The sequence below is a fragment of the Leptosomus discolor genome, chromosome 2, assembly GCF_034619465.1.
Source record: "Leptosomus discolor isolate bLepDis1 chromosome 2, bLepDis1.hap2, whole genome shotgun sequence".
Classification (NCBI taxonomy): domain Eukaryota; kingdom Metazoa; phylum Chordata; class Aves; order Leptosomiformes; family Leptosomidae; genus Leptosomus; species Leptosomus discolor.
In genome coordinates, this window is record NC_141392.1 from 117,474,924 (window position 1) to 117,499,217 (window position 24,294).

Consider the following 24,294-nt stretch of genomic DNA (forward strand, 5'->3'; position numbering starts at 1 on the left):
GGAACTAACTTAAAAATATTAGTCTTAAGATCTATCCAGTCTGAGTCCAGGAGAACTGCTATGTAGTTATGGCAGTATATGGACATATATAAATGTTAAATATAAATGATATATATAAAAATAGAGCTAGAACTAAACTGTGGGCATACCTACACATAAACCTGCACACCTGATTTTGGAAACACTTAACTTGTCAGATACACAAGTGTTTGTAGAATCATGCCTTCAGTTTTGAAGGGCTTTTTCTTCAGTGAAAATATGGACCTTAAAAGTCTTTATTGAATTAAACTGACTTCACCTTTACTGCCTGAATAAACTGACTCACATAATATCTTTAAAAACAAAGAAAAAGTGATTTGAGATTATACAACACCTTTCTTTAAATAAGCAACAGGAAAATGAATGTGCTGTACCTGATACATGGAAAAGAGTAATTAAAATAGTTTTGCCGACTATTAGCATACAGTATTAGCATACATTATTACCTTTCACACTGTAGGAAAGTAGCTCAAAAACTGAATCAGCATTCGTGGTATAAGTAGTTCTTATGCCGGATGCTTTCTCTGTGGTGCTATTAGCCAAAGTGTACGCTGCTGTCCAGTTGTAATAGTTGCTGTACACATTAGCAGAGACCTCTAAAGTGCCAAGTAAAGGCACACGAAGAGGATAGGATTCTGGAACAGTAAATGTTGGGATTCTGTATTCCTGAGATGGCACACTTATTCCCATTGATTCCATTACCAGAGGAGGTGTTTTAACAGTCTGTGGCATCCTCATGTCATGCGATGATCTTCCACCAAATGGCAATGGGATATTAATTAGAAAACCATCTTTATTTAAGCTGTATCTGATCCGTCCTTCACTAGAAAATAAAAGTGATTCTATTAGAAACTGTAAGTCTGTGAAGCATATACAGAAATTTCGATGATTCCTACTTTCCCCATGCTACTGAGCTTACTTATATGCTTATATCCATGTCCTGACTTTAGGTTTAGAGAGAAATGTAATGATCATCTATTATTATTATCAGCATTTTTAAAGCACTCATCTATCAGGATTTACTGAAAGCACTTTCGATATCAGTGAATTCTGTCAATTTCTTTCCCTCTTATTTCATAATCAGGGAGACTCATAGGTCAAGTAGTCCAGAAACACACTCTTTCTGTAAGACCTCGCATTAGAATTCAAATGTTCCTGATTCTTTGTTCAAAGCTCTAGAGTGTCACTCAAAGGGCTAAATACACAACTGTTATGAATCTTGCATTTGATTTTCTACTCTTAGAGTCCAAATCTGTTTTATGAACATAAATGAAAAGATGTATTGACATGAAAATGATCCCCAAAATGAAGGAATTTGAATGAAGATAGCTGACATACAGGGAAAAAATAGTCCTCCAAAACCACTGCTGCACTTGTGCAATGTGGCATGTTGAGTACCAGAAAAAGATGATTATATTGTTTTTTTTAAAAAATAATGTATTCTTACAGAAACACATAAAAAGTCTTATTAGCATTAGAAGTTGTAAGAACCTAAATTATAAAGATTTCATCTTCCTGATGATAAGCATTTCAAAAGTTTCACCCAAATATTCAGCATTTATTTTATTCTGAATAAAAATAAATAAAAATCTAACCATTTGACCAGGAGCTAGGACTGGAAAAAATGGATCGTTAGCTGAAAAGTTTGTGGGGAAAAAGTGTAATTATGAAAAGGCAAAACAGGATGAAATTCGGCCTCAATTTGTGCATGAACAATAGGCTGGCAAAGATGATTTTCTTGTTTGCCTAACTTGTCTCTTATATTACAAAATCATCTTTTTCACACTTAGAGCTACATCATAAGATGAAAATTAAGGAAACATTTTTTTTTAAATTTGTTCCTTTACATCAAATAGTTAAAAAAGCAACATCACAGAGTAGTAGAAATCCATATTATTATAATAATGTGCACTGCTGACAAGAACATAGGAGAAAGAACAGTTTTTTCGTTGCTTATGCTTAGCTTAGGAACACAATGGAAGCAATAGAGATCTGTATCATTAATATACAGTTTCATATTACCACAGTCAAAGACAGTACATGCAAAACCAGCACTAAGACAAAATGCAAGACTGTTCTCCATCTGTTTTTGTAATCCAACCTTACACTAGCTTCTGTTGTCCTTTACGTCCATTTCAGCCATCAATATTTCCCTAGCTCGTGGGAAAACTACACAGACGTGTTTCTATTTATCACAGCGGTAGCTGAGGGTGTATTCTGAAGATACGGCCAAGCAACACTGTTCCTTGAATTCTTATACATACGCAGAGCAGCAATGTGATATGAACAGTAAATGGCAAGAACAGTATGTACTAGGAGCTGTAATGAGAACAAATCCTGGCAGGTGCATGAGCATTTTAAAGTCTATATCCGCTCTGGCTGACTTACAGTCTAATTTCCTAGAAACAGAAGAAATATACTATTTATCTTCCTTCTTTTTGTTTGTCAAACCCTACATTTCAGAATTTTTTAACATATAGGATGATTTCTATCAAATTTGACAGAAGGGTAAAAGCCTCAAGGGTAATTACATTCCTGCAAGTGCTGTGAAACTCTCTATTAGGTGGAGGAGGTGGACCCAAGGTAGTGCAAGCATCCAGTCCGTATGTGTACAACTGTGGCATGTGTTGCTTCTGAGCAAGTGGCAGATGGAGTCAGACATGGGAAGAGGTCAGGGTACTATGTTGGTGGAGGTCAACCACTATGTGTAGGGAAATGGGAAGAACTGTCCAATAGGACTGCACGGGAAAAAGTAGAGGTATTATGGTTACGGCCAAAGACAAAGAGTCTGTAGGGATGCAGGACACAAATCCATGAGAAACCTGGCTTCGTTAGTTCTGTGACTTAGAGTAAAGATTGTTGAATGCTCTATTTTTGTTCGTTCTCATTGCTATATAGCATAATACTTCAGGATATATTCATATACTGCAGGAGTGACTGCTGTAAAGTCAAATCTCTATTAAAGACATGCATCATTTCCTCCATATAATTTAATCTCTCTGGTCTTAAAATTCTTTGTTATGATTCCAAATTTATGCCAATGTTTACACGAATTCCACGCTGTGTTATACAACAAAGTAAAATAAAATAACACAAAAATACGAACAAATATCTATTTTCAGTTTCCTGTGTGACTATCCTAATTTCTCTCCCTACCTTTTCAGGAAAAGTTCTTCAGGAATCGTGATAACAGGCAAGTTAATTTTCTGAATGTTCAGTTCCTGTAGTCCATTTAGTTTGTCTTGCAGAGTCTGGGCATAGGGGACATCTTTTGATGCCTTTTGCAGCCAGGTGTTGGTTGCCTGCAATGAGGAGACAAGTTTTTCAAAATAAATAGCAAGTTTTAGGATTTCCCAGTAAGTTATCTGAAAGCCTTTTTGACTATCCATATACTGAGCCCTAGGCATCTGATAAAATGACTGTTTTGCCAAAGTTGGAAATACACATCTTATTCAGTCTGATGAGTACTTTTATAAGTAGCTCCCATTTTGGCCTCCATGGGGAAGGCAAGAGTTCACCAGGGCTATGTGGTCAAGCTGTATTATCTACTGTAGGTTGAAACATACCACAATAAATTGTGACACAATATGTCGCAGTGTCATATCTGTATGAGCCACTTTCCGATCCAGCAGTTCATTGGCATGCTTCTTTAAAGTTTTTGGGTATTCTGAAAAGTCAACCGGGAAGCCAGAAGACATTTTTTTCACAGCAGCACTGGCACCTGAATTCCATTCTAGCTCAACTTTCTCAGAATCTGAAAATCATGAATTAAAAGAAAGGTGTAAAGTTAGTAATATTCTTACTCTGTGTAGGGATATTCTATAAACTAATGTAACAAGATATTTAAATTTATAAGTTGTACATGTGGATCATGTTTTTGCCCCTACCATATCTGAGAAGAACGCTTTCTGAGATCGAGTTTCCATGAGCTGTTGCAGCTGAGCTCATCTGAAGATACCCTTTGGTTGGTGAATAATTAACCACTGCTTCAGTTCTAAGTTCGGTTTGCAGGCGAGGAATAGAAATGGTGCCTCTTAACATTGCCTCTTCGATTCCAGCATATCTGTAAAAGCAAAAGGTAAATGCGAATATAAAACAGTTCACTACTTTGATTATGTTTCAGGAGCAATTTTAGCATTTAAATCTACAGTAAAGGAATAATATGTTTTATACATAAATAGATTGAATCAAACTTGTAAACTCTGTTCCAATTCAATGAACGTTTTCAGCTTACGCTAGTTACTTTGGGAATCTATGGTAAATTATTATAATGCTGCTGTGCAGGTACCACAATGATAACTCCATATTAATTTCGTAATACTGAAATGGATAAAAATATGTACCTGTCTTGGTAAAGTTGTACCTGAACTAAACTCTGAACTCCTTATTTAAGCTGAATTCTCTCCTAAGGATACAGACTGTGGCTACGAATCACGTAGAAAAAAAACACTTGACAAAATATATTATGCCACTGGGCTTCATTTTCCTTTATTCACATTTATTTTATATCTCTGTAACTTTGTTGACTTGAGCAAACTTCTAATATTATGTTAGTGCAAATGAAAGGGAATTGAGGTCCCTGACATCTGTCCAAAGCTCCCACTGATATCAGAGGCAATTCTGCATGAACAGCAAAGACAAAGACTCCCCAGGGCACCATCAAGATCACAGAATTCCATGGAAGATTGAGGTTTATTAAAGAATGTGATCAGCTCATTTCACTATGGGCTTGTGAGGCAGACAATTTTAGAAACCCTGGCAGGCTGAACATTTTAGTTAGCTCCCCTGTAGATGTTCCCGGAAATATTCTCATCATGAAGCGTGGGAATTTTTACAGGAAGCTCTCAGTTATTTTTGGTTTTGTTGCTTATTGAGAGCCATTAGATTTCTTCATGGGGAGATGTAATAACTTTTTTTAGAGCTGAACATATCCAGTAAAAGATAATACCTCACTGAACAAACCTTGCTTTGTTTATATCCTTGGATTATCACACCTGCAATAACACTAGTACAATGTCATTCTTGTAGTCATGTGTGCGCAAACATGGAAGAACTAGCTCAAGGAACTTGTAATACAAATTATATATACGCATATAGTAGGAAGGATCAGTTGGAGTATTAGATGTATCTATTTGATGTATACATGATGGATTACAAATAAATACTTCAAGAGTTCTTAAAGAGGGTTTGAATGACATGTTTATATGTGTCTATATATAAGCAATTTCCCCCAAATGGGATAAAATTTCCCAAAATGTCCTACTTTCAATAAAACCTTCAGCTGTCTTATTCAAAGGTATCTGTAAAAGCCTAAGTGGTTTTCTGAGTTACCTTATCTGGCCAGTAAGAGTAACTTCAGTAATCTTCTTGTTGTTAAAGTCTAAGACAAAGGTATATGCTTTCTTCCAAGGAACGGATTCATCAATAATTCTGAAGTTTGTACCAAAGTCAACATCAATATCTGGAATGTGGACATCACTGGTCAAAATCTTTCTGTCTCTGTTGTACCTGAAGGTCAATGTGGCCTCATGCTGCTTTACACCTGGAAAATATAATGTGCTTTGTTTATTTGCAATGGTAGAATCTGTTCGGACTTTTCTTAAAAGGAGAATAAAAAAGGATCAACTGGAAATTATATCACCTTGAAGATCTAACACAATCTTTGATGAGTCTGAATCAGAAACTAGGTCATCTTTTTTCTCCTCATCTTCTACACACACCATGGGCTGAGGCACTAACTCCATCACTACTTTTGTTACGTAAACTTGCCATCCCACAGATTCTCCCTTTGAAAAATTTGCTGTTTATGCAGTTCTTCTCAATTTCTGTTTTACTCTCATATTTCATCAGAAATGATATTTTTCTCTTGCTTATACAGAACCCATTAAGTTTTCCTCTTCCTTGCTTCCATTCGCCAACATCACGCTTTTATTTAAATCTTGGGGAAGCATTTTTAGGATACAAAATCAGCCTCTGATCATGAAAATCTTGCACTGGGATTGCATACATGAAATGGAGTTAAAGTGTTGGCCTCTTTGGGTGTGAAAATGATATTCTATTTTATATTGTAAAGATATCTATTATGATGTATTCGTACAAATCTTTTTCCCATAAAATGACACAGTTCAAAACTGAGGTAAAGCATGTTGTTTTTTCAGACTCTTACCTTCTGCCTCAACAGCAAATTTTAAGGTGTCTATCAAGTCATTTCCCTCTCTTTTCAGGTCATAGTTTGCACTTGCAGAGTATTCCTCCACTTCACCTGTGGACACTATTTCAACTTCAAATCTAAAGAAGGAATAAACAAATGTCTTGTAAACAACTATTTTGACCACAAACAGGAGAAATCATACAGTTCTCAATAGCTCTCTGCCTGAGCTGCTCTTGCTAGTCTAGTTTTAAAAATTTTTAAAGGTAAGCTTTACGTGAGAGGGTACCGTAGATACTAAGCCCTGAGAGAGAAGTTAGTTAACACAACAGAAACATAGTTAAAGCTGATATGACTTACTTGGATTCTCCAGTCAAGGGAAAATATGGAGCTGCCTCTGTGTCACTGGCATTAGAGTACAATAATTTGGTGCAGAAATTTAGACCAGCAATGAAAGGCTTGCAAGAAGTCCATGTTTCTCGGTTCTCGATCAGAGGTGGAATCTCTTCAGTTTTGGCTGGAGACACTAGATGTAGCGTGTTGCTGGAACAGAAAAGTGAACCATTTATTCCCAGGACAGGTGTTCAAACACTGTCCTATTAACAAGGTTATTTTCTGAATAAAAATCACTTAGTAAGGTAGGGACTTATTGAAATAACACTTGGTGGTTAAATGATGAAGTGGTTTATTATTATAAGTATTGTTATTGATAATTATAATTTCATGCACTGAGCCATTTACCCTCTCTAAAATGAATGCAAGTAGTTAATTTAAGTTCAATCTAAAAACAGGCATTGCTATTATAATAATTTTATGTGAAAGAAAACAAAATAATAGAAATGGTTAGAGTCTTGTTTAAAATTTCAGAAAATAGTGACAAATTAAAGAATCTTTAAGCCATGACTCCCAGTCGCCATTTATCTGGGCTGTTTGCTTATCTTAGAAAAGAAGTTATCCCAGCTTTACAACGTCTAAACTGAAAATTTCTCTATGCCTGCCCTAGCCTCTCAATTCCATCACAATAAAAATCAAGAGAAGGGAAGCCTTGAAAGTTCTCATTCAATTCTCCTTACCTGACACTGAGGAGCTTTGTTGGAGTCTTTGGAGCAGGAATGCTGAATTTCAGCTGTCCAGCTTTCATAGTAACATGTGCTTCTATTCCAGACTCATGGAATATATTAGAATTCATCTCCACGCCACTTCTAGCAAATTCAGGCATGTTTATTCCCAGGTGTGTTACAAACTCAATTGCTACTGAAGGTTTAGCAATGAGTTCTGCTTGCATCTTTTTAATAAAAACAAAATGATGCATTTATTTGCCCATACACTTCTTACTGGTTTTATAAAACAAATGTAATATTCTTGATAATCTAGAGGTAGGTTTTATATCATTGATTTTGCTATTAAAAAAATTTGATTCCCAAGTCACATAAGCAGAGGGACCACTTAAGTGGCAACTGTAATATAACAAATACAGCAAGATGACAACACCAAGGAACCTTACCTACATTAATATAAAAATAATCATGCTTCAGAAAGATTTTGTACATGGAGCGACTTGCATGTATTTTTAAATCTGAAAACAAGAGCCAGTTTTCCATTGTAAAAAAAAAAACCAAACAAAAAACCCCAAAAAAACCCCAAGCAGTTTTCAAAAACAATGAGCAAACTATTTGTCAAAAAAGAAATGGATCCAAGATCTGCATTTCTCTAAACAGAAAACAGCTGATTTTGAAGTTTTTGGTTTGGCCATTACAGAAAGAAGGGACAGGATGCAAAATTCTAGAAGAGATTCCAAAGGAAACTAAAAGGCAAACAGTACTAAATTTGAGGACTTTTTTTTTTTTTTTTATGTTTCCTTTCAGATCAGAAAATATTTAATTTAACTCAATTTTCAGTATTTCTTTTAACTGAAAATAAAGATTTTCACTTTGAACTGTCCACATAAAAATTTTTTATTAACTGTTTGGTTTGAACAGCAAATTCACATGCTGTAGGTTTTGTCCTGTGCTCATTTGAGAGCAGGGAGAGAGAAATAAACAGAGATTAAAAGGATTATTTTTGAAAGGGTGATTAAAATACTTTTAATTCATATATTTTATTACATCTCATACATAATATTTGCTTCTTACTTTAATGTAAATGTCATCCACAAATTAACTGGAGACCTCTAATAAGTAAGTTGCTTTTTTCATTTCAAGAGCAGTCTTTAAAACTCTTCTGGTGTTATAGTTTTAACCCTAAATGAGATTGTAGAGTATCAGGAGGAGAGAAATTACAGAGAGCTCTTGAAACTTACGCTTTTTTGATGAAGCTTCACAGCTAATTTGGCTCCAGGTGTCGCTATTCCAGACAAGGCAAACTTCAGTTGCAAACCTGCTCCAGTTGGGAGCTCAAACTCATTGTCCATGAACATGTAGTGGACAAATAAATCCCTGTCAGCACCTTTTGAGATGGCTTGTGCAATCTGTGAATCAAACAAGGAGATGAACACTGACAAATCTACACTTTGGAATATGTACATTTCATACTTTAAAAATTGAGCATGGAATGACTGTAACTGTATAACCCAAAAATTTCATATAGACTACAGAACCTAATTTCTACGGATTCCTTGCTTCAAAAAGTGTACTAATGACTGTTTATAAAAATCTCAGCTTTAAACAAATGCTAGATTTTATCATCTGCCTTGATACACACAGATCATGTACCTTGACATACGCATACAAAGGCGAATTGGTTTAGATAACATGTAACGTTTTGGCTACCCCAAAGTCAATGGCAAAAAAATGAAAGAAAGGCTTTACCAAATATTCCAAAACTGTGCTACGCCTTCTTTTCTTTTTACCATGAAAAATGATTGCTTAGTATTAATATATATTTTCATAATTAGAAATTTAGTAGTATAACATAATGGCCAACACTAAGATTTTGGGCATTGTTCCAGTAGATATCTCAATCATACACTAAGATCTGAACCCTCCCTTTTTCCTTCCTCTCAGCCATCTTCCAGCAGGACTCCACTTGGTTATTGAGGAATCTTCATAGGTTTCTCAAAGGCCTTCAGACTAAACCTGGGCATTTTATTTTAAATTATTTTATTTTCATGATGGTATCAAATATCCATTCTTTACATAACAGATAAACACTACATAAATCTTAAAAAAATCTTGTAGAAAAAAGGATTAATAATACACATTGGTGCACCAGAAACATACCATCTCAGGAATAGTCTGAAGAGTTTTAATACTCTTTAAAATCATGCTTCCCAGCAATTTGAAATCATTGAGTTTCATGTACCCAAGTTCTTCTCCCAGGATTCTCAGATATGCTCTTCCTTCAGGAGCTTCCTTGTTGCCCAATTCTTTTATCAATTTTTCAAGGTTAAGCATTATTCCTTTCATGATATCCTGAAAATCCAATCAGAAAGTAATAAAACAGATTTATGAGAAATTTGTGAGATCACATATCTCAAACTGTTACTTAGTGAATGTCAGCTAATCTGCACATGATTTTCTTATCAATTTGTCTCCAGAGAAAGGCCACTCCCACATACAATTAGGAAAAAAGACACTGATAAATAGCATTAGGGATTTCTATTTCAGCTTACCAGAAGAGGAGAAGGCTCATATACAATAAAGAGGGAAGTGCTGTAATTACTATGTAAAGACAGGAATGCCGTGCTGTGCAGAGAATGTTTTCAAACTGTACCTGATCTGGCTTGCCATCCTGGGAGTAACCAAAATAGTCAAAAAGTGCCTTGGAAACCTGCTCTGGCACTCTGCCTTCAACCCAGTACAAGGCCTTGCTTGCAGCATCTGGGAAAAATCCCTTCTCTCCAAAAAGAGCTTCCAGTGTTGGTTCAAACCCCTTTCCATCCAAGCCAAGCTGAAATGAACAGGACAATGCAATAACTGAGACAGCTTCCCCACTTCTTTGGAGGTTTACAACAGATTTTCTGGGGAACAAACAATGCATTTAGAATGTATCTTGTAAGTCTATGATTGTTAAGTGAAGATACAGAATACTAGGTCTTACAATTAATTTTATTTCTGTGGTGACGTCCAACAAAAAACCTACACATAGCCTGTACCTCACTTAAAATCTACTATGAGTACTTCAGTGTGCCAGTAATGATTCATTAGTATGGAGTCAATTTGTCACAGATGGATTCATTTTACCCTAGCTGAGGCCTTTAATAACTCCAGCAGGGTTGTCCATCCAGTCACTGGCAAGTGACATCACATAACGGATGGCTTGTTCTAAAGCCCATTGAGATCAAATCAAAGTCCCCTTGTAAGAACAGTGATCTTAAGATTTCTCCCAAAGCTTGTAAAAACAATACATTATTCAGAGAAAGTTGTTATAAGAAAACAGAAATGAGAAAGAAAACAGCTGAATACTAGAACAAGTTTCTGATAATTGTTGTACCTCAAAGATATCACTTGGGCCAAATCCATACACATTCAGGGTGGTTTTTAGCATAGTCTCTTTAGGAACATAGCTGTTTGGATCAAATACCACATTTCCCTCTACTTTGGCAGAGATGGGATCAACTCCAGGTACAGAAACTCTTTTGGAAATCTGATAATTTCGTGAGAATTTTCTGAAATCTTTGGCTGTTGGAACCTGGTTTCCTTTCAGAGCTTCTTCAACTCGGCTTTTTAGACTAGGAAAGAGGACAACAATGCAAATATGTTTAGTGTAAATTCCAAAAACTCGCTTAGTCTTAGTTGAGGAATTTCTTGTGTCACTTGCAGACATTTATTCAACTGCAGTGATGGTAAATGGCTAGCTCTCTGCATAAGTTAACAGTAAAAATAAGATTTAAAGGAAAGACTGTAAACTGGCACTGCTCTGACAAAGTCATAGATTTACTCAGCTGATGTGATTGTTCAAAGAAAAGAAAACAAGCAAACAAAAAAACAAGAAAAAAATGCACTGTTAAATAACTACCACTGCAATTATGATCAGAACTTTGCTCTTCCTAGGAGACCAGCATATAACTAAATTTTACTTACTCTTCTATGCCTACTTCTTCAGAGTCTAGGATGTTGGCAATGTGTGAGGCAATAAAGCTTTTCACTTGCTCGTTCTTCTCCTTTGTAAGGACTCTCAAAATCTTTGCAAGATCACTTGGGGAAGGATTTTTCATCAGTATGAGGTAGGCTGCTAGACGTTTGTCCGTAGGTGCATCCCCTTCCTGGAATGCTTTCAGAAGCACTGAACGGTCCTATATAAATAGGGAAAGGTTTGCACAGATGAGCTGGCTAGTAGATGATATTGCTAAACTCTTTTGGGAATATATAGGGTGAAATAATTTCCAAGATGTAATTTTTTCAGGACCTTGTAACTATTTCTATACCTTATTTCTGTAACAGATGAAAAATATTTCATTGAAGTTATTTTGATAAAGTTTCTTTTGATAGAAAATGTCATAGAAATCATGATTTTATTAAAGTTTATTTTCTTATCCTATGTCTGGCAGGTTACCTTTTTGTTTAGAATACTGAGTTTTGATTGTTGGGAATCAGAAATGTTCTGGTCTGCAGACAAATTCTCAAATTTTGGAAAAAAAGATCAGACAATTTAGGAAAAGAAGGTGATCAAAATCTTCTGCTACAGAAAAACTAAAGACATAGTTTGAAAATAAATAATAATAAAACAAATTAAATGCTTTAAATTAAACTGAAGCTGAGGACATGAGCTCCAGGTGTTTCCAGGCTCCCAGACTTGTTAAGCCTTGTCTGGAAACACGAGCATGTCTCTTAGAGAGAACTTTGTGGATATTGAAACTATTTCACTATACTAAGCTGAAGTGCTCTGTATAATGACATACATTTTGTAGGAGGTACTTTAATGTTTCTGTAACGTAAATATAAAGCTAACCAGTACTATTAATAACAATGGCAACAAAATGCCAGTATAAAAAAGGGACCTGATTTTTTCTTAGTTAAATCCCTTTAAATCCGGAGTAATTGATCAGTTAAAACATCCTTTAAACAAGTAGGATTCCATTTAAGACATTCTAACAGGAACAGATCCAAACTTCCCATTTAAACTGAGACTATCTATACAGAGCAACTGCATCTCAAAGGAGCAACACCAACTAGTCAGAAGTCTACAGGACTCCTCAGGTATGTGTATGGAGACTAAACTAACTAAAGGAGTTCTAAAAAAGCTTGAGACAGCTAAAAGTGAGCTAAACTATGAAATAATTGGAAAGTTTTTGCCTATTGAGTAACTTCTGTGAACAGTCAAGGTGAACTGAAGACAGATTATGTTGGTTCTTGTGACCCAATTTACCTCTTCTGTAACGGTCATTTTCCTGAATGCCTGGATGGCTGCCTTCTGAACTGAAAGTGATGCAGCTTCATTTCTGATACATGTCTTCAGAAAAGATTTTAGGTTGGGTTTAGCTTTCTCCATTACCGCACCCATGTTTCCAATAGCCTGTCAGTGATGAAAACACAGAAAGGCAATAAACATTTTTTCTCCACCAAGAGAAGTAATACATGCACTAGAATTTAAAATAATAGCCTGCATAAGGAAAGAACGAAATAAAAATACCCGAAGTGTGAGGTATGTGAGTTCATCTTCTCCAGAACAATCAGTGCCAAGCAGTGAAACCATGAAGTCTGCCACATGCGTTATTTCCTCTGTCACAATCAACTTCTCATTGTAGAACCTAAAGAAACAGAGGAACACGTAGAAATAAAAGGAGAAAATGGGAAATGTCTATTTATTTTGTATCTCCAAAAAGCAAATTCATGAAAATAACAAAAAATCCTCAAAAAGTGACTACTTTTAGGATTTACTCTAAGCATTGTAATGTTTTCTGGAGGCTGTTCTGTACAATTACATGCTTTCATTACTTACTTAGTAACAGAATGACTCAAGCTATAAAAAGAAGCTCTACTTGGCTGATACTGGGCCATGTTAAGAATTTCCTGTATTCTTTTCGGAGTTGGCGAAGGCAATAGTCCCAGGGTATATGTGACCAGGTCAACCACAAGTGGATTCACTTTTCCAGTTCTCAGTATTTGAAGGACTGCACCATAGCACTCTGGGGTCCCGCACTGAGTCAGGGCCTGAACTGTGATAGAACTGAAAGGAAAAGAGATGACTTGACTTAGTTAATTCCCTGTTCGCAGTTATTGCTGCATGGTACATGTTTGAAATAAACATTTGACAGGTTTATTAAGGTGTTTTAATATAAATGACATATGCTTATGCATGACTGGAAGCAAATCACACAATTGCTTATCAAAAAGAAGCTCCTTACTTTTACAAGTTATACTAATAACATGATTAGCGATGAACAAGAAAGTATTAACAATACTATAATTACATATCTTATTTTTTCTCCACAATAGACTTTCCTACAACTTTAAATATTATAATATATTGAACCAGACTGAGGCTCTAGTCCCGCCCTAGACTGAAGACATAAAGTATGTGTAAATTGACTCAAGTCCAGCTAGGACAGAAGAGCAAGGAGGGGGAGTGGAGGGCAGGGTCAGACCAAAGAATTGTGCCCTTCCATGTCTCCAGAACTCTCACTTTCAAAACTGTTCTTCGCTATAATTTAGATGCAGGAGTTTGGAATTACAGTCATTGTCCTTGAGCAAAACTGCGTGAAAGATACTGGGCTATAATAACTTATCCACAGGATTGCATCTGGTGTACACATTTGGGATGGTGGTGGGGAGAAAAAGCTTGTACTGGGCTCTGTTATACTCTATACTGCAGCTTCTCCAGTAAGTCTGGAAGATCTGATGGGGGAATGCTCAGAGCGATATTTGTTCTTCACAGAAAGCTAGAACTTTCAGATCTATTTGAATTCTTATACCATTCTTACGTATCTAATGTCCAAGTTCCAATTAACAACTGAGCATTTCTGATGGAAAAATGTGAAATCCACAAGTTTTACTACCTCTTGCTTGTTTCTCTCTCTAGATAATTCTGATGAAATTTATCTTTCTGAAAGACATTCGTCACATCTACTTAACCGCTAATTTAAAACCACTTGAAGGAAATCATCAACTTCAGAATGGATTTCCTATGGCATTGATATGTGGTATACTTGCACAATGAATTGTTGTAACATACCTTGAAGTTTCCATCAACTTTGGTACAAGAGAGCCAAGAGTGGTGTTATGTAAAGTTCTAAGTCCAGAAACAAATCCGTAAAAGAGTCGTGCTCTCTGCTGGTTCTGCTGGGAGGCTGTAAGTTTCTGCAGTTCCTGAAGGATTTTCAGAACAGCATCCCCCTGCCTGGGAAATTTAGCATCTGTACTTTCCAGTGCAAGTCCCTTCTCTTCCAATTCATCTAGCAATTAAAAAAAAATTTGCATTCTTCATGTCTTTATCAAGGACCTATATTCATATGTATCTTCTGTCATACATTCAGTATAAATATAAACTCTGCAGATTATTTTATGTGATAACAGTTGAAGATTAACTGTTGAACAGTTTCTAAAACTAATGGAGTGGAATTTAAATGTAATTCTCCCCAAAATAATACCTATTTGCCTAAATTCTTTTAAATTTCTGTGAAGATGATCCCTTAACACCTTTTATATTAGCATAGTTTGCTTTTTCAACTTTTAATGAATATATCTTAGGAGAAATATGTTATGACTAGGAATAACAACTGCATGTCAAAAAACTGTGTTTCAGAACCAAATATATAGTAATCATGGACAGTGTAGTTTTGGAAGCTGAAGCTAAAAGTTGCATAAGAAATTATGGTTAGCTAAAAAGGGTTCATTAAACTAATTTCCAATAAGATTAAAATGACTTTCCAAGCAAATTACAATTTTTTAATTATAAAGAATAATTCCAACATTAAAATGAAAATACAAAGATTATTTAAAATTACAGAGGTTTTAAACATTTCAAGTTTTTCCCATTTTATACCCCAACCTCTTTCCTGACTAAATCGATCAAGTTTCATTAAAAATTATGAATTGTTTTGGTCTCCTCAACTGCATCTTTAATTAGCTCCTATTTAAAAAAATATAGTCCCTGTATTCAACCTGTATTTATTTTTTGTCCCTGTATTTGCATTATTGAGAATTGCAACTATACCTGCATCAAAATTTCTGTTATTGATCTTTGGGGTATCTTCAAGCTTTAGTGTCTGGTTGACCTCTGTCATCACACCATAGCGATTTCTAGCAAAGACAGACAAATTCAGAGATTTAGTTGAGTCTAAGTACCTTTGAGAGGTCTTGCCATGCCTCCTGCCTTCCTGAGAATAAAATGCTTATTTGGTGGTGAAGTCAGGGCAGAATGTGACACACCACCATTTAAAATGAATATTTATATATAAAGGGTAATGATAAATAGTGAGCAACCTACTTGTATGAGGAAGGCAGAAAGAGGTGTTTTTCACTGCAGACAGCATCTCTTATATGCCTTTTCTTTCCATCAATATTGTAATGACAGAATTGAGTGCTCCTTAGAAGGGTAGATAATGGGATGTTCTGTAAAATAAATTGTTTGGCAGTCATTTTACTGAATAGTGTAGGAAACATACAGTTTTAAACGCTGACAAAGCTTTACTGTAATATTAACAGTCACAGCATATTGAAACAAAGGTGCATAACTGGAATCATTCTCACGCAAAGACAAAATGATGCCAGTATCAATCTTTAGTCTTAAGTCTTTCCACAGGCAAAAATACCACTGAAATATTCCCTCAGGCCTTACTGAGGTGTTTGGCTTAGTAGTTACTTCATGACTGATTCCCTGCTGCCTACAACAAAGGACTCCTTCAGAGAAACCAGTTTGTAATTTTTAGATTAGTTCAGGCCCCTTGTAACAGCTGATGCTCTTTTTAATTTCATTCTTACTATACAAATTTTAAAGATTTCTACAAGTTTGTAGAAGTGGCAGAAAATATAAATTGTGTTCTTAGCATGCTATGAAATCCTAATTTACTTTTTTTTTGAGGGAAAACACTCAAGTGCACAAATGCCATGATATCAGGAAGAAATCTGCCAGTATTCATGACAGCAACTGCATTTGATCATTGTAGATTAACAAGTAGCCTGAACACCATGTCAAACAATTTACTTTGAGGCGTTTAGAGTCCTCTCCTCCTGCACATCGTATACACATCAGGGTTTTGGTGGACTACATGTTTTACACGAAATTGGAATGTTGAAAATTTTGACCCACAAAACTAAACCAATAGTACTAATCCCACCTACGAAAAACTCTCCTTTAAAAAATAATGAAAAGAACATGAAAGAAGAAAATTACACTCTTTCTCTGCATCTGTTTTTTCCTATTGACTGCCAACAAAACCACAGTCTGATATAATGTAAGGGTGCAGAAAACCTATTTAAGCTTTTAGAAGATAAATATAAAATTTAGTTGTAGTAGTTGTTCATCATTTTAAGGGATATAGTGAAGAATGTTATACAATTTCTGATGGTATACTTACTAGTCCCTTTACAATGGCAATAGGGCTGACATAATCTCTGATGGGACTGAAGTTGTCACAGGCTTTCAGGTCTCTGTTAATTGAAATATCTTCTGCAACAATCCCTTTTCTAGATTTGAATTCAACTTCACTGTCACACTTTCCATATACAGTATCCTGGAAAGAAGAAAGAAATCAGTGTCTTTGTTCATGCTGTCTGACATTTTCTGATCTAGCTGAAAGGCACCCTTTCTCATCTGGATTTCCAGGTCTTTTGAAAATGAGTAACTCTAGGTGAGGTTTCTTCCATTTGTCAAGGAAATAAAGTGAATGCTTTCAAAACACATACCATCGAAATTGTTTTTACATTTTCAACTGTTTCTGTTGGCACAAGCAGAGCTGAAATGATCCCTCTCTTGAGATTCAGTACATTCAGAGGTTCATCCTTCTCTGGATACAGCTTGACTTTTGTTCCATCCTGAATGCTGAATTTTAGCTCATGCCTGCCGAAAAATACCCAAACATTAGTATGAAATCATGTTAAAGCCACCAAGTGAAGAACATGTTACCAATAAGCTGCTGGGCTACAGTTAAATCATATTTTTTATCTTGGTTATCATTATTTACTATTCACTGCTGTTACTATTAAAGAGTATTACTATTAAACCAGCAAAATTCTAACCAAGGACATGCTGATATCATCAGACTACGTCATCTAAGGACAAGCAAATATCAAGAGCAATGGCTGGAGGCTGGAATTGCACAAATGCAGAAAGGAGATAAGTAAATTTTTAGAATCAGGTAATTATTAACTACTGCAATAAGCTACAAAATGATGGGAAGCATTCTCTACTAGTCGAAATCTTTAAATGAAACCTTGATTGTTTTCTGAAAAACATATTTTAACACTGTCTCAAGTTGTTTTGAGACCTATGGCTTGTGAAACAAGCTAAGAGTGGATACTAAGGCATTAAAACAAGCATGAAGGTGCATAAGCAAAACATGCACTGACTAGCACTAGAGACTAGTTGGGTCGAGGGAGTAGTAGCAATAAGTTAGGAAAGCAGATAAGCAAGGAAAAGATAAGTTGCATAGGTCACTAAAGACTGGGATAGGAAATCTGGACTTCAGTCAAATGCCTTTTATTGCACAGTGTTTGTACGATGTCAGCAAAGGAAAATTATCTTAAAATGGCTGCACACAGCCATTTGAGAATTTGCTTACATGGAAGAACATTCCAATTGTAATAATCTTTTAGGGGACCACACAACAGTTTCCTGATGTAGATGATATAAATGACAAAAACATGCCAGGTGAAAATTCTGGATGGAAAAAACGCCTTCCCTACTAGCAATTGAAAACTGTGCCAAACTAGCCCTAAATTGTATTATGAAAAGTTTTGCTGTGGGACCAGCTTATATATCTACCATGTTATCATGAAATGTGTTCTATGCCTGGAAAAACATAGTCAGAGTGGACTGTAACATTGCAGCCTGCTCCATGTTAAGGCTAGAAGTATTGATGATAATTGATATTGCTTACTTGGACATGGCATTTGCAAAGTCCTCAGAGTTCTTTGACTTTTTCAGCATGGCCTTTCCCTCAGTGTCAACACCAAATGTCTCCCTCAGGGAGCAATGCATTGTCCTCAGGATGAAGTGGCACAGCTGTGGTACCTCCAGTTCAACCTGAAAACACAAATATGATGTGTTTATCCTTTTTTCATTATCATGTTTCCAGGATCATTCAGTTACAGTTTTGAAAATACGGTATTCCTTGGGTTTTGAAAAAGTATCAGAATCGCCCTGCTAGCAGCTGTTGAGAAAGATGACAAAGTACTCTAAGCAGCTTAAGATAACTTGAGGGAGAAGATATGAAAGCATGTATTTGCTTGGCTGATGGCATGGAGTATACTGTATATATAGTAAATGAGCAACTTGGGTTCTGAAAATTTATAATACTAGAAAAAACTGTATGAAAGTGAGTCATTACACCGATCAATGCTTAGACTCTGTCAGAACAGTGTGTGCTAAATAAAAGATATTTTTCTCAGTTACTCCATTTCAGAAAAACAAACAAACAAACATAATGGGAAAGTTTTGGGCAAGATGGAAGGACACTGGGTAGTTTAATTGCCTGCAGGACATTTTACTCCTACAGCCCTGATCATGGCTTGTCTATTACCATCAACAGGCTATCAAGTGGTGTTCATGGCGTCAATGAGCTGTTTTAGTTCAACTTCTAGAATTGTTTGATGGACATTGGTAGATCCAGCCTGGGAGCTACGGAAAACTGAACTACCAGTTCTTCCCTCTCTCTCGTGTAAAAGTACAGCCAGATAGGGATTGAAATACACTGGCACAGTGGTATGAACGACTTCTTCCACCCTCAGTGTCTTCTGTCTAGGACAGGGAGGGCTTAGTCTTCAGGAATCTCGACATGTGCTTTTCAAAAGAATGATCTTTGGAAAAACATTGAAGGATGCTCCCCAGCTGCCAGCTCCCATGTTATTCAGCATACAGTCCCAATCAGTTGTATTTACTCCTCATTCCCTACCTTGCACGTGATCTTTGAACCGCTTCGAGAATCTGCTGTTCCTGTGACCCCACTTGATGTTTCTGCTTCATATAAGTAAACATATTTTCTGAGGTGCTTAAATCTGGTTGCGTCTTCTGCAATTGGGAAAACAGGAGTGCTTTTATGACTTGGGTAGGATGCGCATATGTAGGTCCTTTCAATACACATTCAGTGTTGTCTAACTAAAATGAATGCCACCTATACAGGAAGCAGGAGGACCCTCCCACTATTTCCTTTTACATAATAACTTTCAGTCAAAGAAGTAATGCCTTCATGTCAGCTGGATACTTTCTGAAGCATAAGACAAAACTTGTGGTGGAAGCCTAAGTTTTGGGGTCCACTGCTCTGTTTGATGAGATTTGACTATATGACCCCATCTAGCCTTCAAATCATTAAAGACAAAAATGGAAGAAAGCTTAAGATGTGGAAGTGATTTAAAAATGACACTATTGCTTCTAAATTAAATCAATCAAATGGTAGTTTTAAAATTGGTAACAAAATGATTGATTTCAGCTCAGGTTTTTCCATCATCATTCAAAAGCAGGGAGCTGCTTTATCTAAGTCACATGATTGAGACTGAAAGCAAAACACACAGAAAGAGACAGAACTAGCATTCCTCAATACAATTTCACCTGAATCTACAGAGTTTCTTTCTGCCCCAGACTCTCCTGAAACACTATTTTCTCTAATTCACTAGTTCAGCAAATTGTACTAAAGTAGACTATTTTTAACAGAGATAAACTTTAGTTATATGGCAAGCATTCAGAGCAAGGCAAAAGCACCCAGAACAAGGCAAAAGCATTAAATTATGAATAATTAATTAAGGAGGTAGTATTTACAGAGGTGTTTCTCTTTTTATCAAAGGAAGCCCCAAAACCTGACAGGCTTCCTCAAACAGATGAATTTCACCTATGTTTAATATGTCCCTGTTGCTTTCAGAGGCAATTCATCTGTAATTTTAAACCCTACAAGCAGGAATGAACATGGTAATAGAGACACAAATTAAAAAAAAACCCAACAAACTGTTTCAGTGTCAAATACGGGAATATAAGATCTTCTTTTGGTGTCTGGAATGCAAAATGTAGGCCAAACAATGTCCTCAATTACAATTCACTCCCAATATAACTGCAGGCATAATTTTAAACTAAACATATGATGATCATGCTTTTTAAGTGACTGTGTTAGAGCAGTTTAGGTCTATCGGAACCAGAAGTTACTGTTCCCCCTGTTTAGTGTGAGCAGCTCACTGGGATTGTGTTGCTGTTTTGATGCTGAGTGAAAAGCAATTTCCTAAATTGCTCCTCTGTGGTAATTTGTGACTGCATGAACCTATTAGAATCCTGATCTACATTTATAGAAAAAAAAAGTAAAGTCATCTTGGTGTAAAACCACACACTCACCATCAAATATGTATGACTTTGCCTGCCTATACCTGCCATGAATGTAGCTTACTCTTCCTCTTTTATAAAATATTTTTCATGTCAGAGGCCAATGGCAATGTTATCTTGCCCTTTACGTCACAGAATGGCATACTTTGAGAGGAGAACACAATAGTAATATAAATCTTTTATTTCCTCCTTGTACTATCACTTTTTTAAGCTTTACATACTTTAATAGTGTTCTAACTGAGATTACTTTCATGTACTTACTAAACAGAATTAACACTAGCTATCATACAGTAATCAGCATCTTACAAACATTTGAAAATTGAATTAAATTAACTAAATAACCTTAAAAAAACCTTGCTATAAAAGAATTCAACACTATCCCTGTCACATTTTCCTATCCTGGACTATAACATTGCTCAACTGTACATTTTCAGAAATTTTTGCAACACCAGCATCTACTATTCTAATGCCAAAAGGCTAATTATTGATTCATTTCCTGCTTTTAAATAGAAATAAATGGAAAACGAATAGGGAAAAGTTAAGATTAGAAATGCAAATAGCAAACAATATTTGTATCAAAAATACACAAGAAATTGGAAAAGCAGCCCAGAAGTCTGAGTTGGTTCAGGAAGCTGAAATAAACCCAATTGCCTGGAGATGGTGCTAAAGCATCCAACAAGGGAAAAACCCCCTGAAAACAAAGAACAAAACTCATTCAGTACTTTGACCCTATGGTGGAACATTATGTCTCTAACCAAGCAGTCAGGGCCAGTCAGAGTTCATTATAAAGATAGGGCATAAAGTCAGCATTTCCTGAGTCTTGACTTGTTTAAAGAAATTGCTGCCCTTGCTGACAGAGTTGATGATTTATTCTACAGGTATTTAGTTAGATATCAAAGTGCAATTCTGTGGGTTTAGCAGCCACTGTGAAGGGTAAATAAGAAGTGAGATTCAGCCCACGGTAAAGTCTAATGTAGATAACCTCCCTGCTAAAGCTTCACATCTGATAAACGGGGATTTCTAGATTAAGGAATTTGCACCTGACAATTAAGAACTCAACAAAACAATGGGAAGTAGTTTTTTCCTATGGGAGCTTTAAAAAAGTTCAGAAACTCAATCTCAGCTCCTCCAATCTTAGGAAACTTTTGAAGTTCTTTGAGCTAAGCCTTATTGATAATTAAATACTTAAAATAAATGGCAATAAAGACTTCAGAATATTGCCATCACTTTTGTTTCAGTTATTTCAGAGGAAGAGATTTATGGAACAGGAAAACTCAAGCTTTGAAAGATCTATTCAGTGAATATAGTGACATAAGATAACAAAAGCAGATGCAAGAAATCAGTTACTTGAACATCCTGGATTTCCACTTTCAGGTGTTTCTTCTTCTGTAAAGAACAAAAACAAGAATTAAAAGCTGGAAAAGCAGTTTATAGCTATAAAACAAGGGTATGGAAATAGTACATTTTCACGATAAGACCTTTTTAATTCATACCAATTTTTGACGTAGTTTAGCACACTGATGTAAATAACAAATCTACTATTAACACTGACAGTACAGAGTAAAATCTAAAGGGAATTACAGTAGTTGTCTTGATATTGTGGCCTTAGAATAGGATCTTTAAGTCACTGAATTAAATTATTTTGATTTAAACTGAAAAGGATCAGCTTCTAGGTCAACAAGTATTTTTAAAAGCCCTATGATATGTGAAGTAGAAAGTTTATAAATGATGGGATCAAAATATAGAGGTAGACAGATTAAATGTACCATATAACATGGTTTACTTGAAAATTTTAGTATATTTGAGCACACAAAAATACTGCATAATGGATGAAGACTATAGCTTGCTTTTTGTACATGTAAAAAAGGACATATTTGATGCTTATTACTACAATTCTCTGCTATTAAATATTTTCTGAATATTAGGAGATCATTCTTTGGAGGAAAAGAACACTGATTGGAAGCCTATTCAATTTAAGAAAAAAAAAATCTGGCTTAGCTATGTCCCATATGACTCTATTTAAAATAAAATAAAATATAAAATAATCTAGTAAATTTGCTGCATTCATTTGATGCTATGTCATTCTTTGGGATATCAGACATGAATGCCAGCACTTTTCACAATATTGTCTACGCACTTTCCAAGTTTTCATTCTGGGAATTCTGAGGTTATAGAAATAGAGTGTAACAGTTACAGTAACAGCAATAATAACAGTAATAACATTATTAATAATTATTAGAAACAAGTACATCCTTTAAAATTGTATAACATCAGTCAACAACAGAGTATTAGTTCAACAAAGGTATATTCATGATGAATTTGATCTGTATAAAAAACCATTCCTACATAACTGGCCCCAGACACACTTTCCTCCTTAAGGTTCCTGAAGTCTTAAGTAACACTACAATGTCATACTCTATAAAGCTACTTCTTGGGAAGCAAGGATAGGTCACAATCCATAGCACCATATCGATCTAGGCTGTCTTTTCTGATCTTAGGGAAAAAAAATTCCTCTACTGGCCTACTTCTTTTCCAACTATTACTGATGACTATATCCCTTTAACACAAAATTGTATTTCAAATGTCAGTATCGCCTGCCAAATACATTTGACTTTATTCCTCTCCATCTTCACATTTGCCACAAAACAGGTTAGCAGCTGGGATAAGTCCGTATGGTATCTCCAGGCTACAGTATCTCCATGGGGGTTTAAAAGGACAGCATTACAGAAAAAAAGAACTAGTCCAAAACAAATTATGTGAATTCCTTACAAGCTGCAAAATGTGTTAAATTTGATCAAAGGACACCGGGTGACATTTGTATCTTTGCCACACTTATCCTTTCTAATCCTATAAGCCATTGTCCTGTTGATGTTTGCATTACTGCTGTTTTAACGGGTTCATAAATAAATCAGCAAAAAGCGCTAACACAAAAGGCAGTACTTACGTGTGAGAACGCCACTGCTGAGCAGCAGCAAGAGCAGCAAGAGCTGCACAGGGCCCATGGTGAGGCCCGCACCCTCTTGCTGCTCTTCCTTCTGTTTTTCCTTCCCTTCCCTCTTCAACTCTTCCCTACTGCCTCGGAGGGAGAATGAGCGTTCTGACTTGGACCTCCATTTATATAGTCTGTAGCAAGCAGCTGAGGCAAATGGTTTAGAAAGCTCAGAGCAAATTGCCAAAGGTCCAAAGGTGAGAGTCTCAGATCCTCACCGCGCTCCGGACAATGCTCTGCTTTGGTTGCTGGGAGTCCCTGAAGGCAGAAGACTGAGCGTATACTGGGGATAAGTCACTCTTCCAGTTCATTGGTCTTTTTCTTTAACAGAGTTTTAAAAGCAAAATCCTTCAGCTACAGACTCTAACAATGTATTCAAATAAATTTCCCATGTCTACATAGGAATGATTAAAATGCATAAATTATAGCTGGAAGAAATGATCACTGCAGCATGCTTTCAGTATAGATGCCGAGAGGCTTAAGGGTATGAGAACTTGAGAAAATGAGAGTGTTGTGCAGTTTAGACATCTTCCATTTACAGACAGGTGAATGAAAGTTTAAGATTTTTATTCCCTTTTTGTACCAAAATTTGTCATATACTTTTCTAAAAATAATTTTACATTTACTTGTAATATTCTGGTAAATCAGATCATGTTCACGTTGAAAGTAAGCTCTGTACAATTCTTTTGTTTCCTTAGTTTTAGATTAATTTTTTTTT

The 24,294-nt window shown here is 35.8% G+C and overlaps 1 protein-coding gene across 1 annotated transcript in view; it reads right to left on the minus strand.

Annotated features, from left to right (window-relative positions):
* Positions 1-23,589, minus strand: part of APOB (apolipoprotein B) — a 36,387-nt gene extending 12,798 nt beyond the window's left edge. Inside the window, exons 1-25 of the mRNA XM_009957543.2 lie at positions 23,532-23,589; positions 21,935-21,973; positions 19,179-19,294; positions 18,165-18,310; positions 16,972-17,125; positions 16,644-16,799; positions 15,554-15,678; positions 15,281-15,366; positions 14,300-14,519; positions 13,067-13,294; positions 12,758-12,875; positions 12,494-12,640; positions 11,209-11,420; positions 10,619-10,856; positions 9,899-10,075; positions 9,406-9,597; positions 8,487-8,654; positions 7,261-7,472; positions 6,548-6,730; positions 6,206-6,327; positions 5,371-5,581; positions 3,927-4,102; positions 3,606-3,793; positions 3,196-3,341; positions 486-862 (exon numbers count right to left, since the gene is read on the minus strand). Coding sequence (XP_009955845.2) covers positions 486-862; positions 3,196-3,341; positions 3,606-3,793; positions 3,927-4,102; positions 5,371-5,581; positions 6,206-6,327; positions 6,548-6,730; positions 7,261-7,472; positions 8,487-8,654; positions 9,406-9,597; positions 9,899-10,075; positions 10,619-10,856; positions 11,209-11,420; positions 12,494-12,640; positions 12,758-12,875; positions 13,067-13,294; positions 14,300-14,519; positions 15,281-15,366; positions 15,554-15,678; positions 16,644-16,799; positions 16,972-17,125; positions 18,165-18,310; positions 19,179-19,294; positions 21,935-21,973; positions 23,532-23,589 — 4,195 coding nt within the window. The remainder of the gene's footprint in view (positions 1-485; positions 863-3,195; positions 3,342-3,605; positions 3,794-3,926; positions 4,103-5,370; positions 5,582-6,205; positions 6,328-6,547; positions 6,731-7,260; positions 7,473-8,486; positions 8,655-9,405; positions 9,598-9,898; positions 10,076-10,618; positions 10,857-11,208; positions 11,421-12,493; positions 12,641-12,757; positions 12,876-13,066; positions 13,295-14,299; positions 14,520-15,280; positions 15,367-15,553; positions 15,679-16,643; positions 16,800-16,971; positions 17,126-18,164; positions 18,311-19,178; positions 19,295-21,934; positions 21,974-23,531) is intronic.
* Positions 23,590-24,294: the final 705 nt, after the last annotated feature.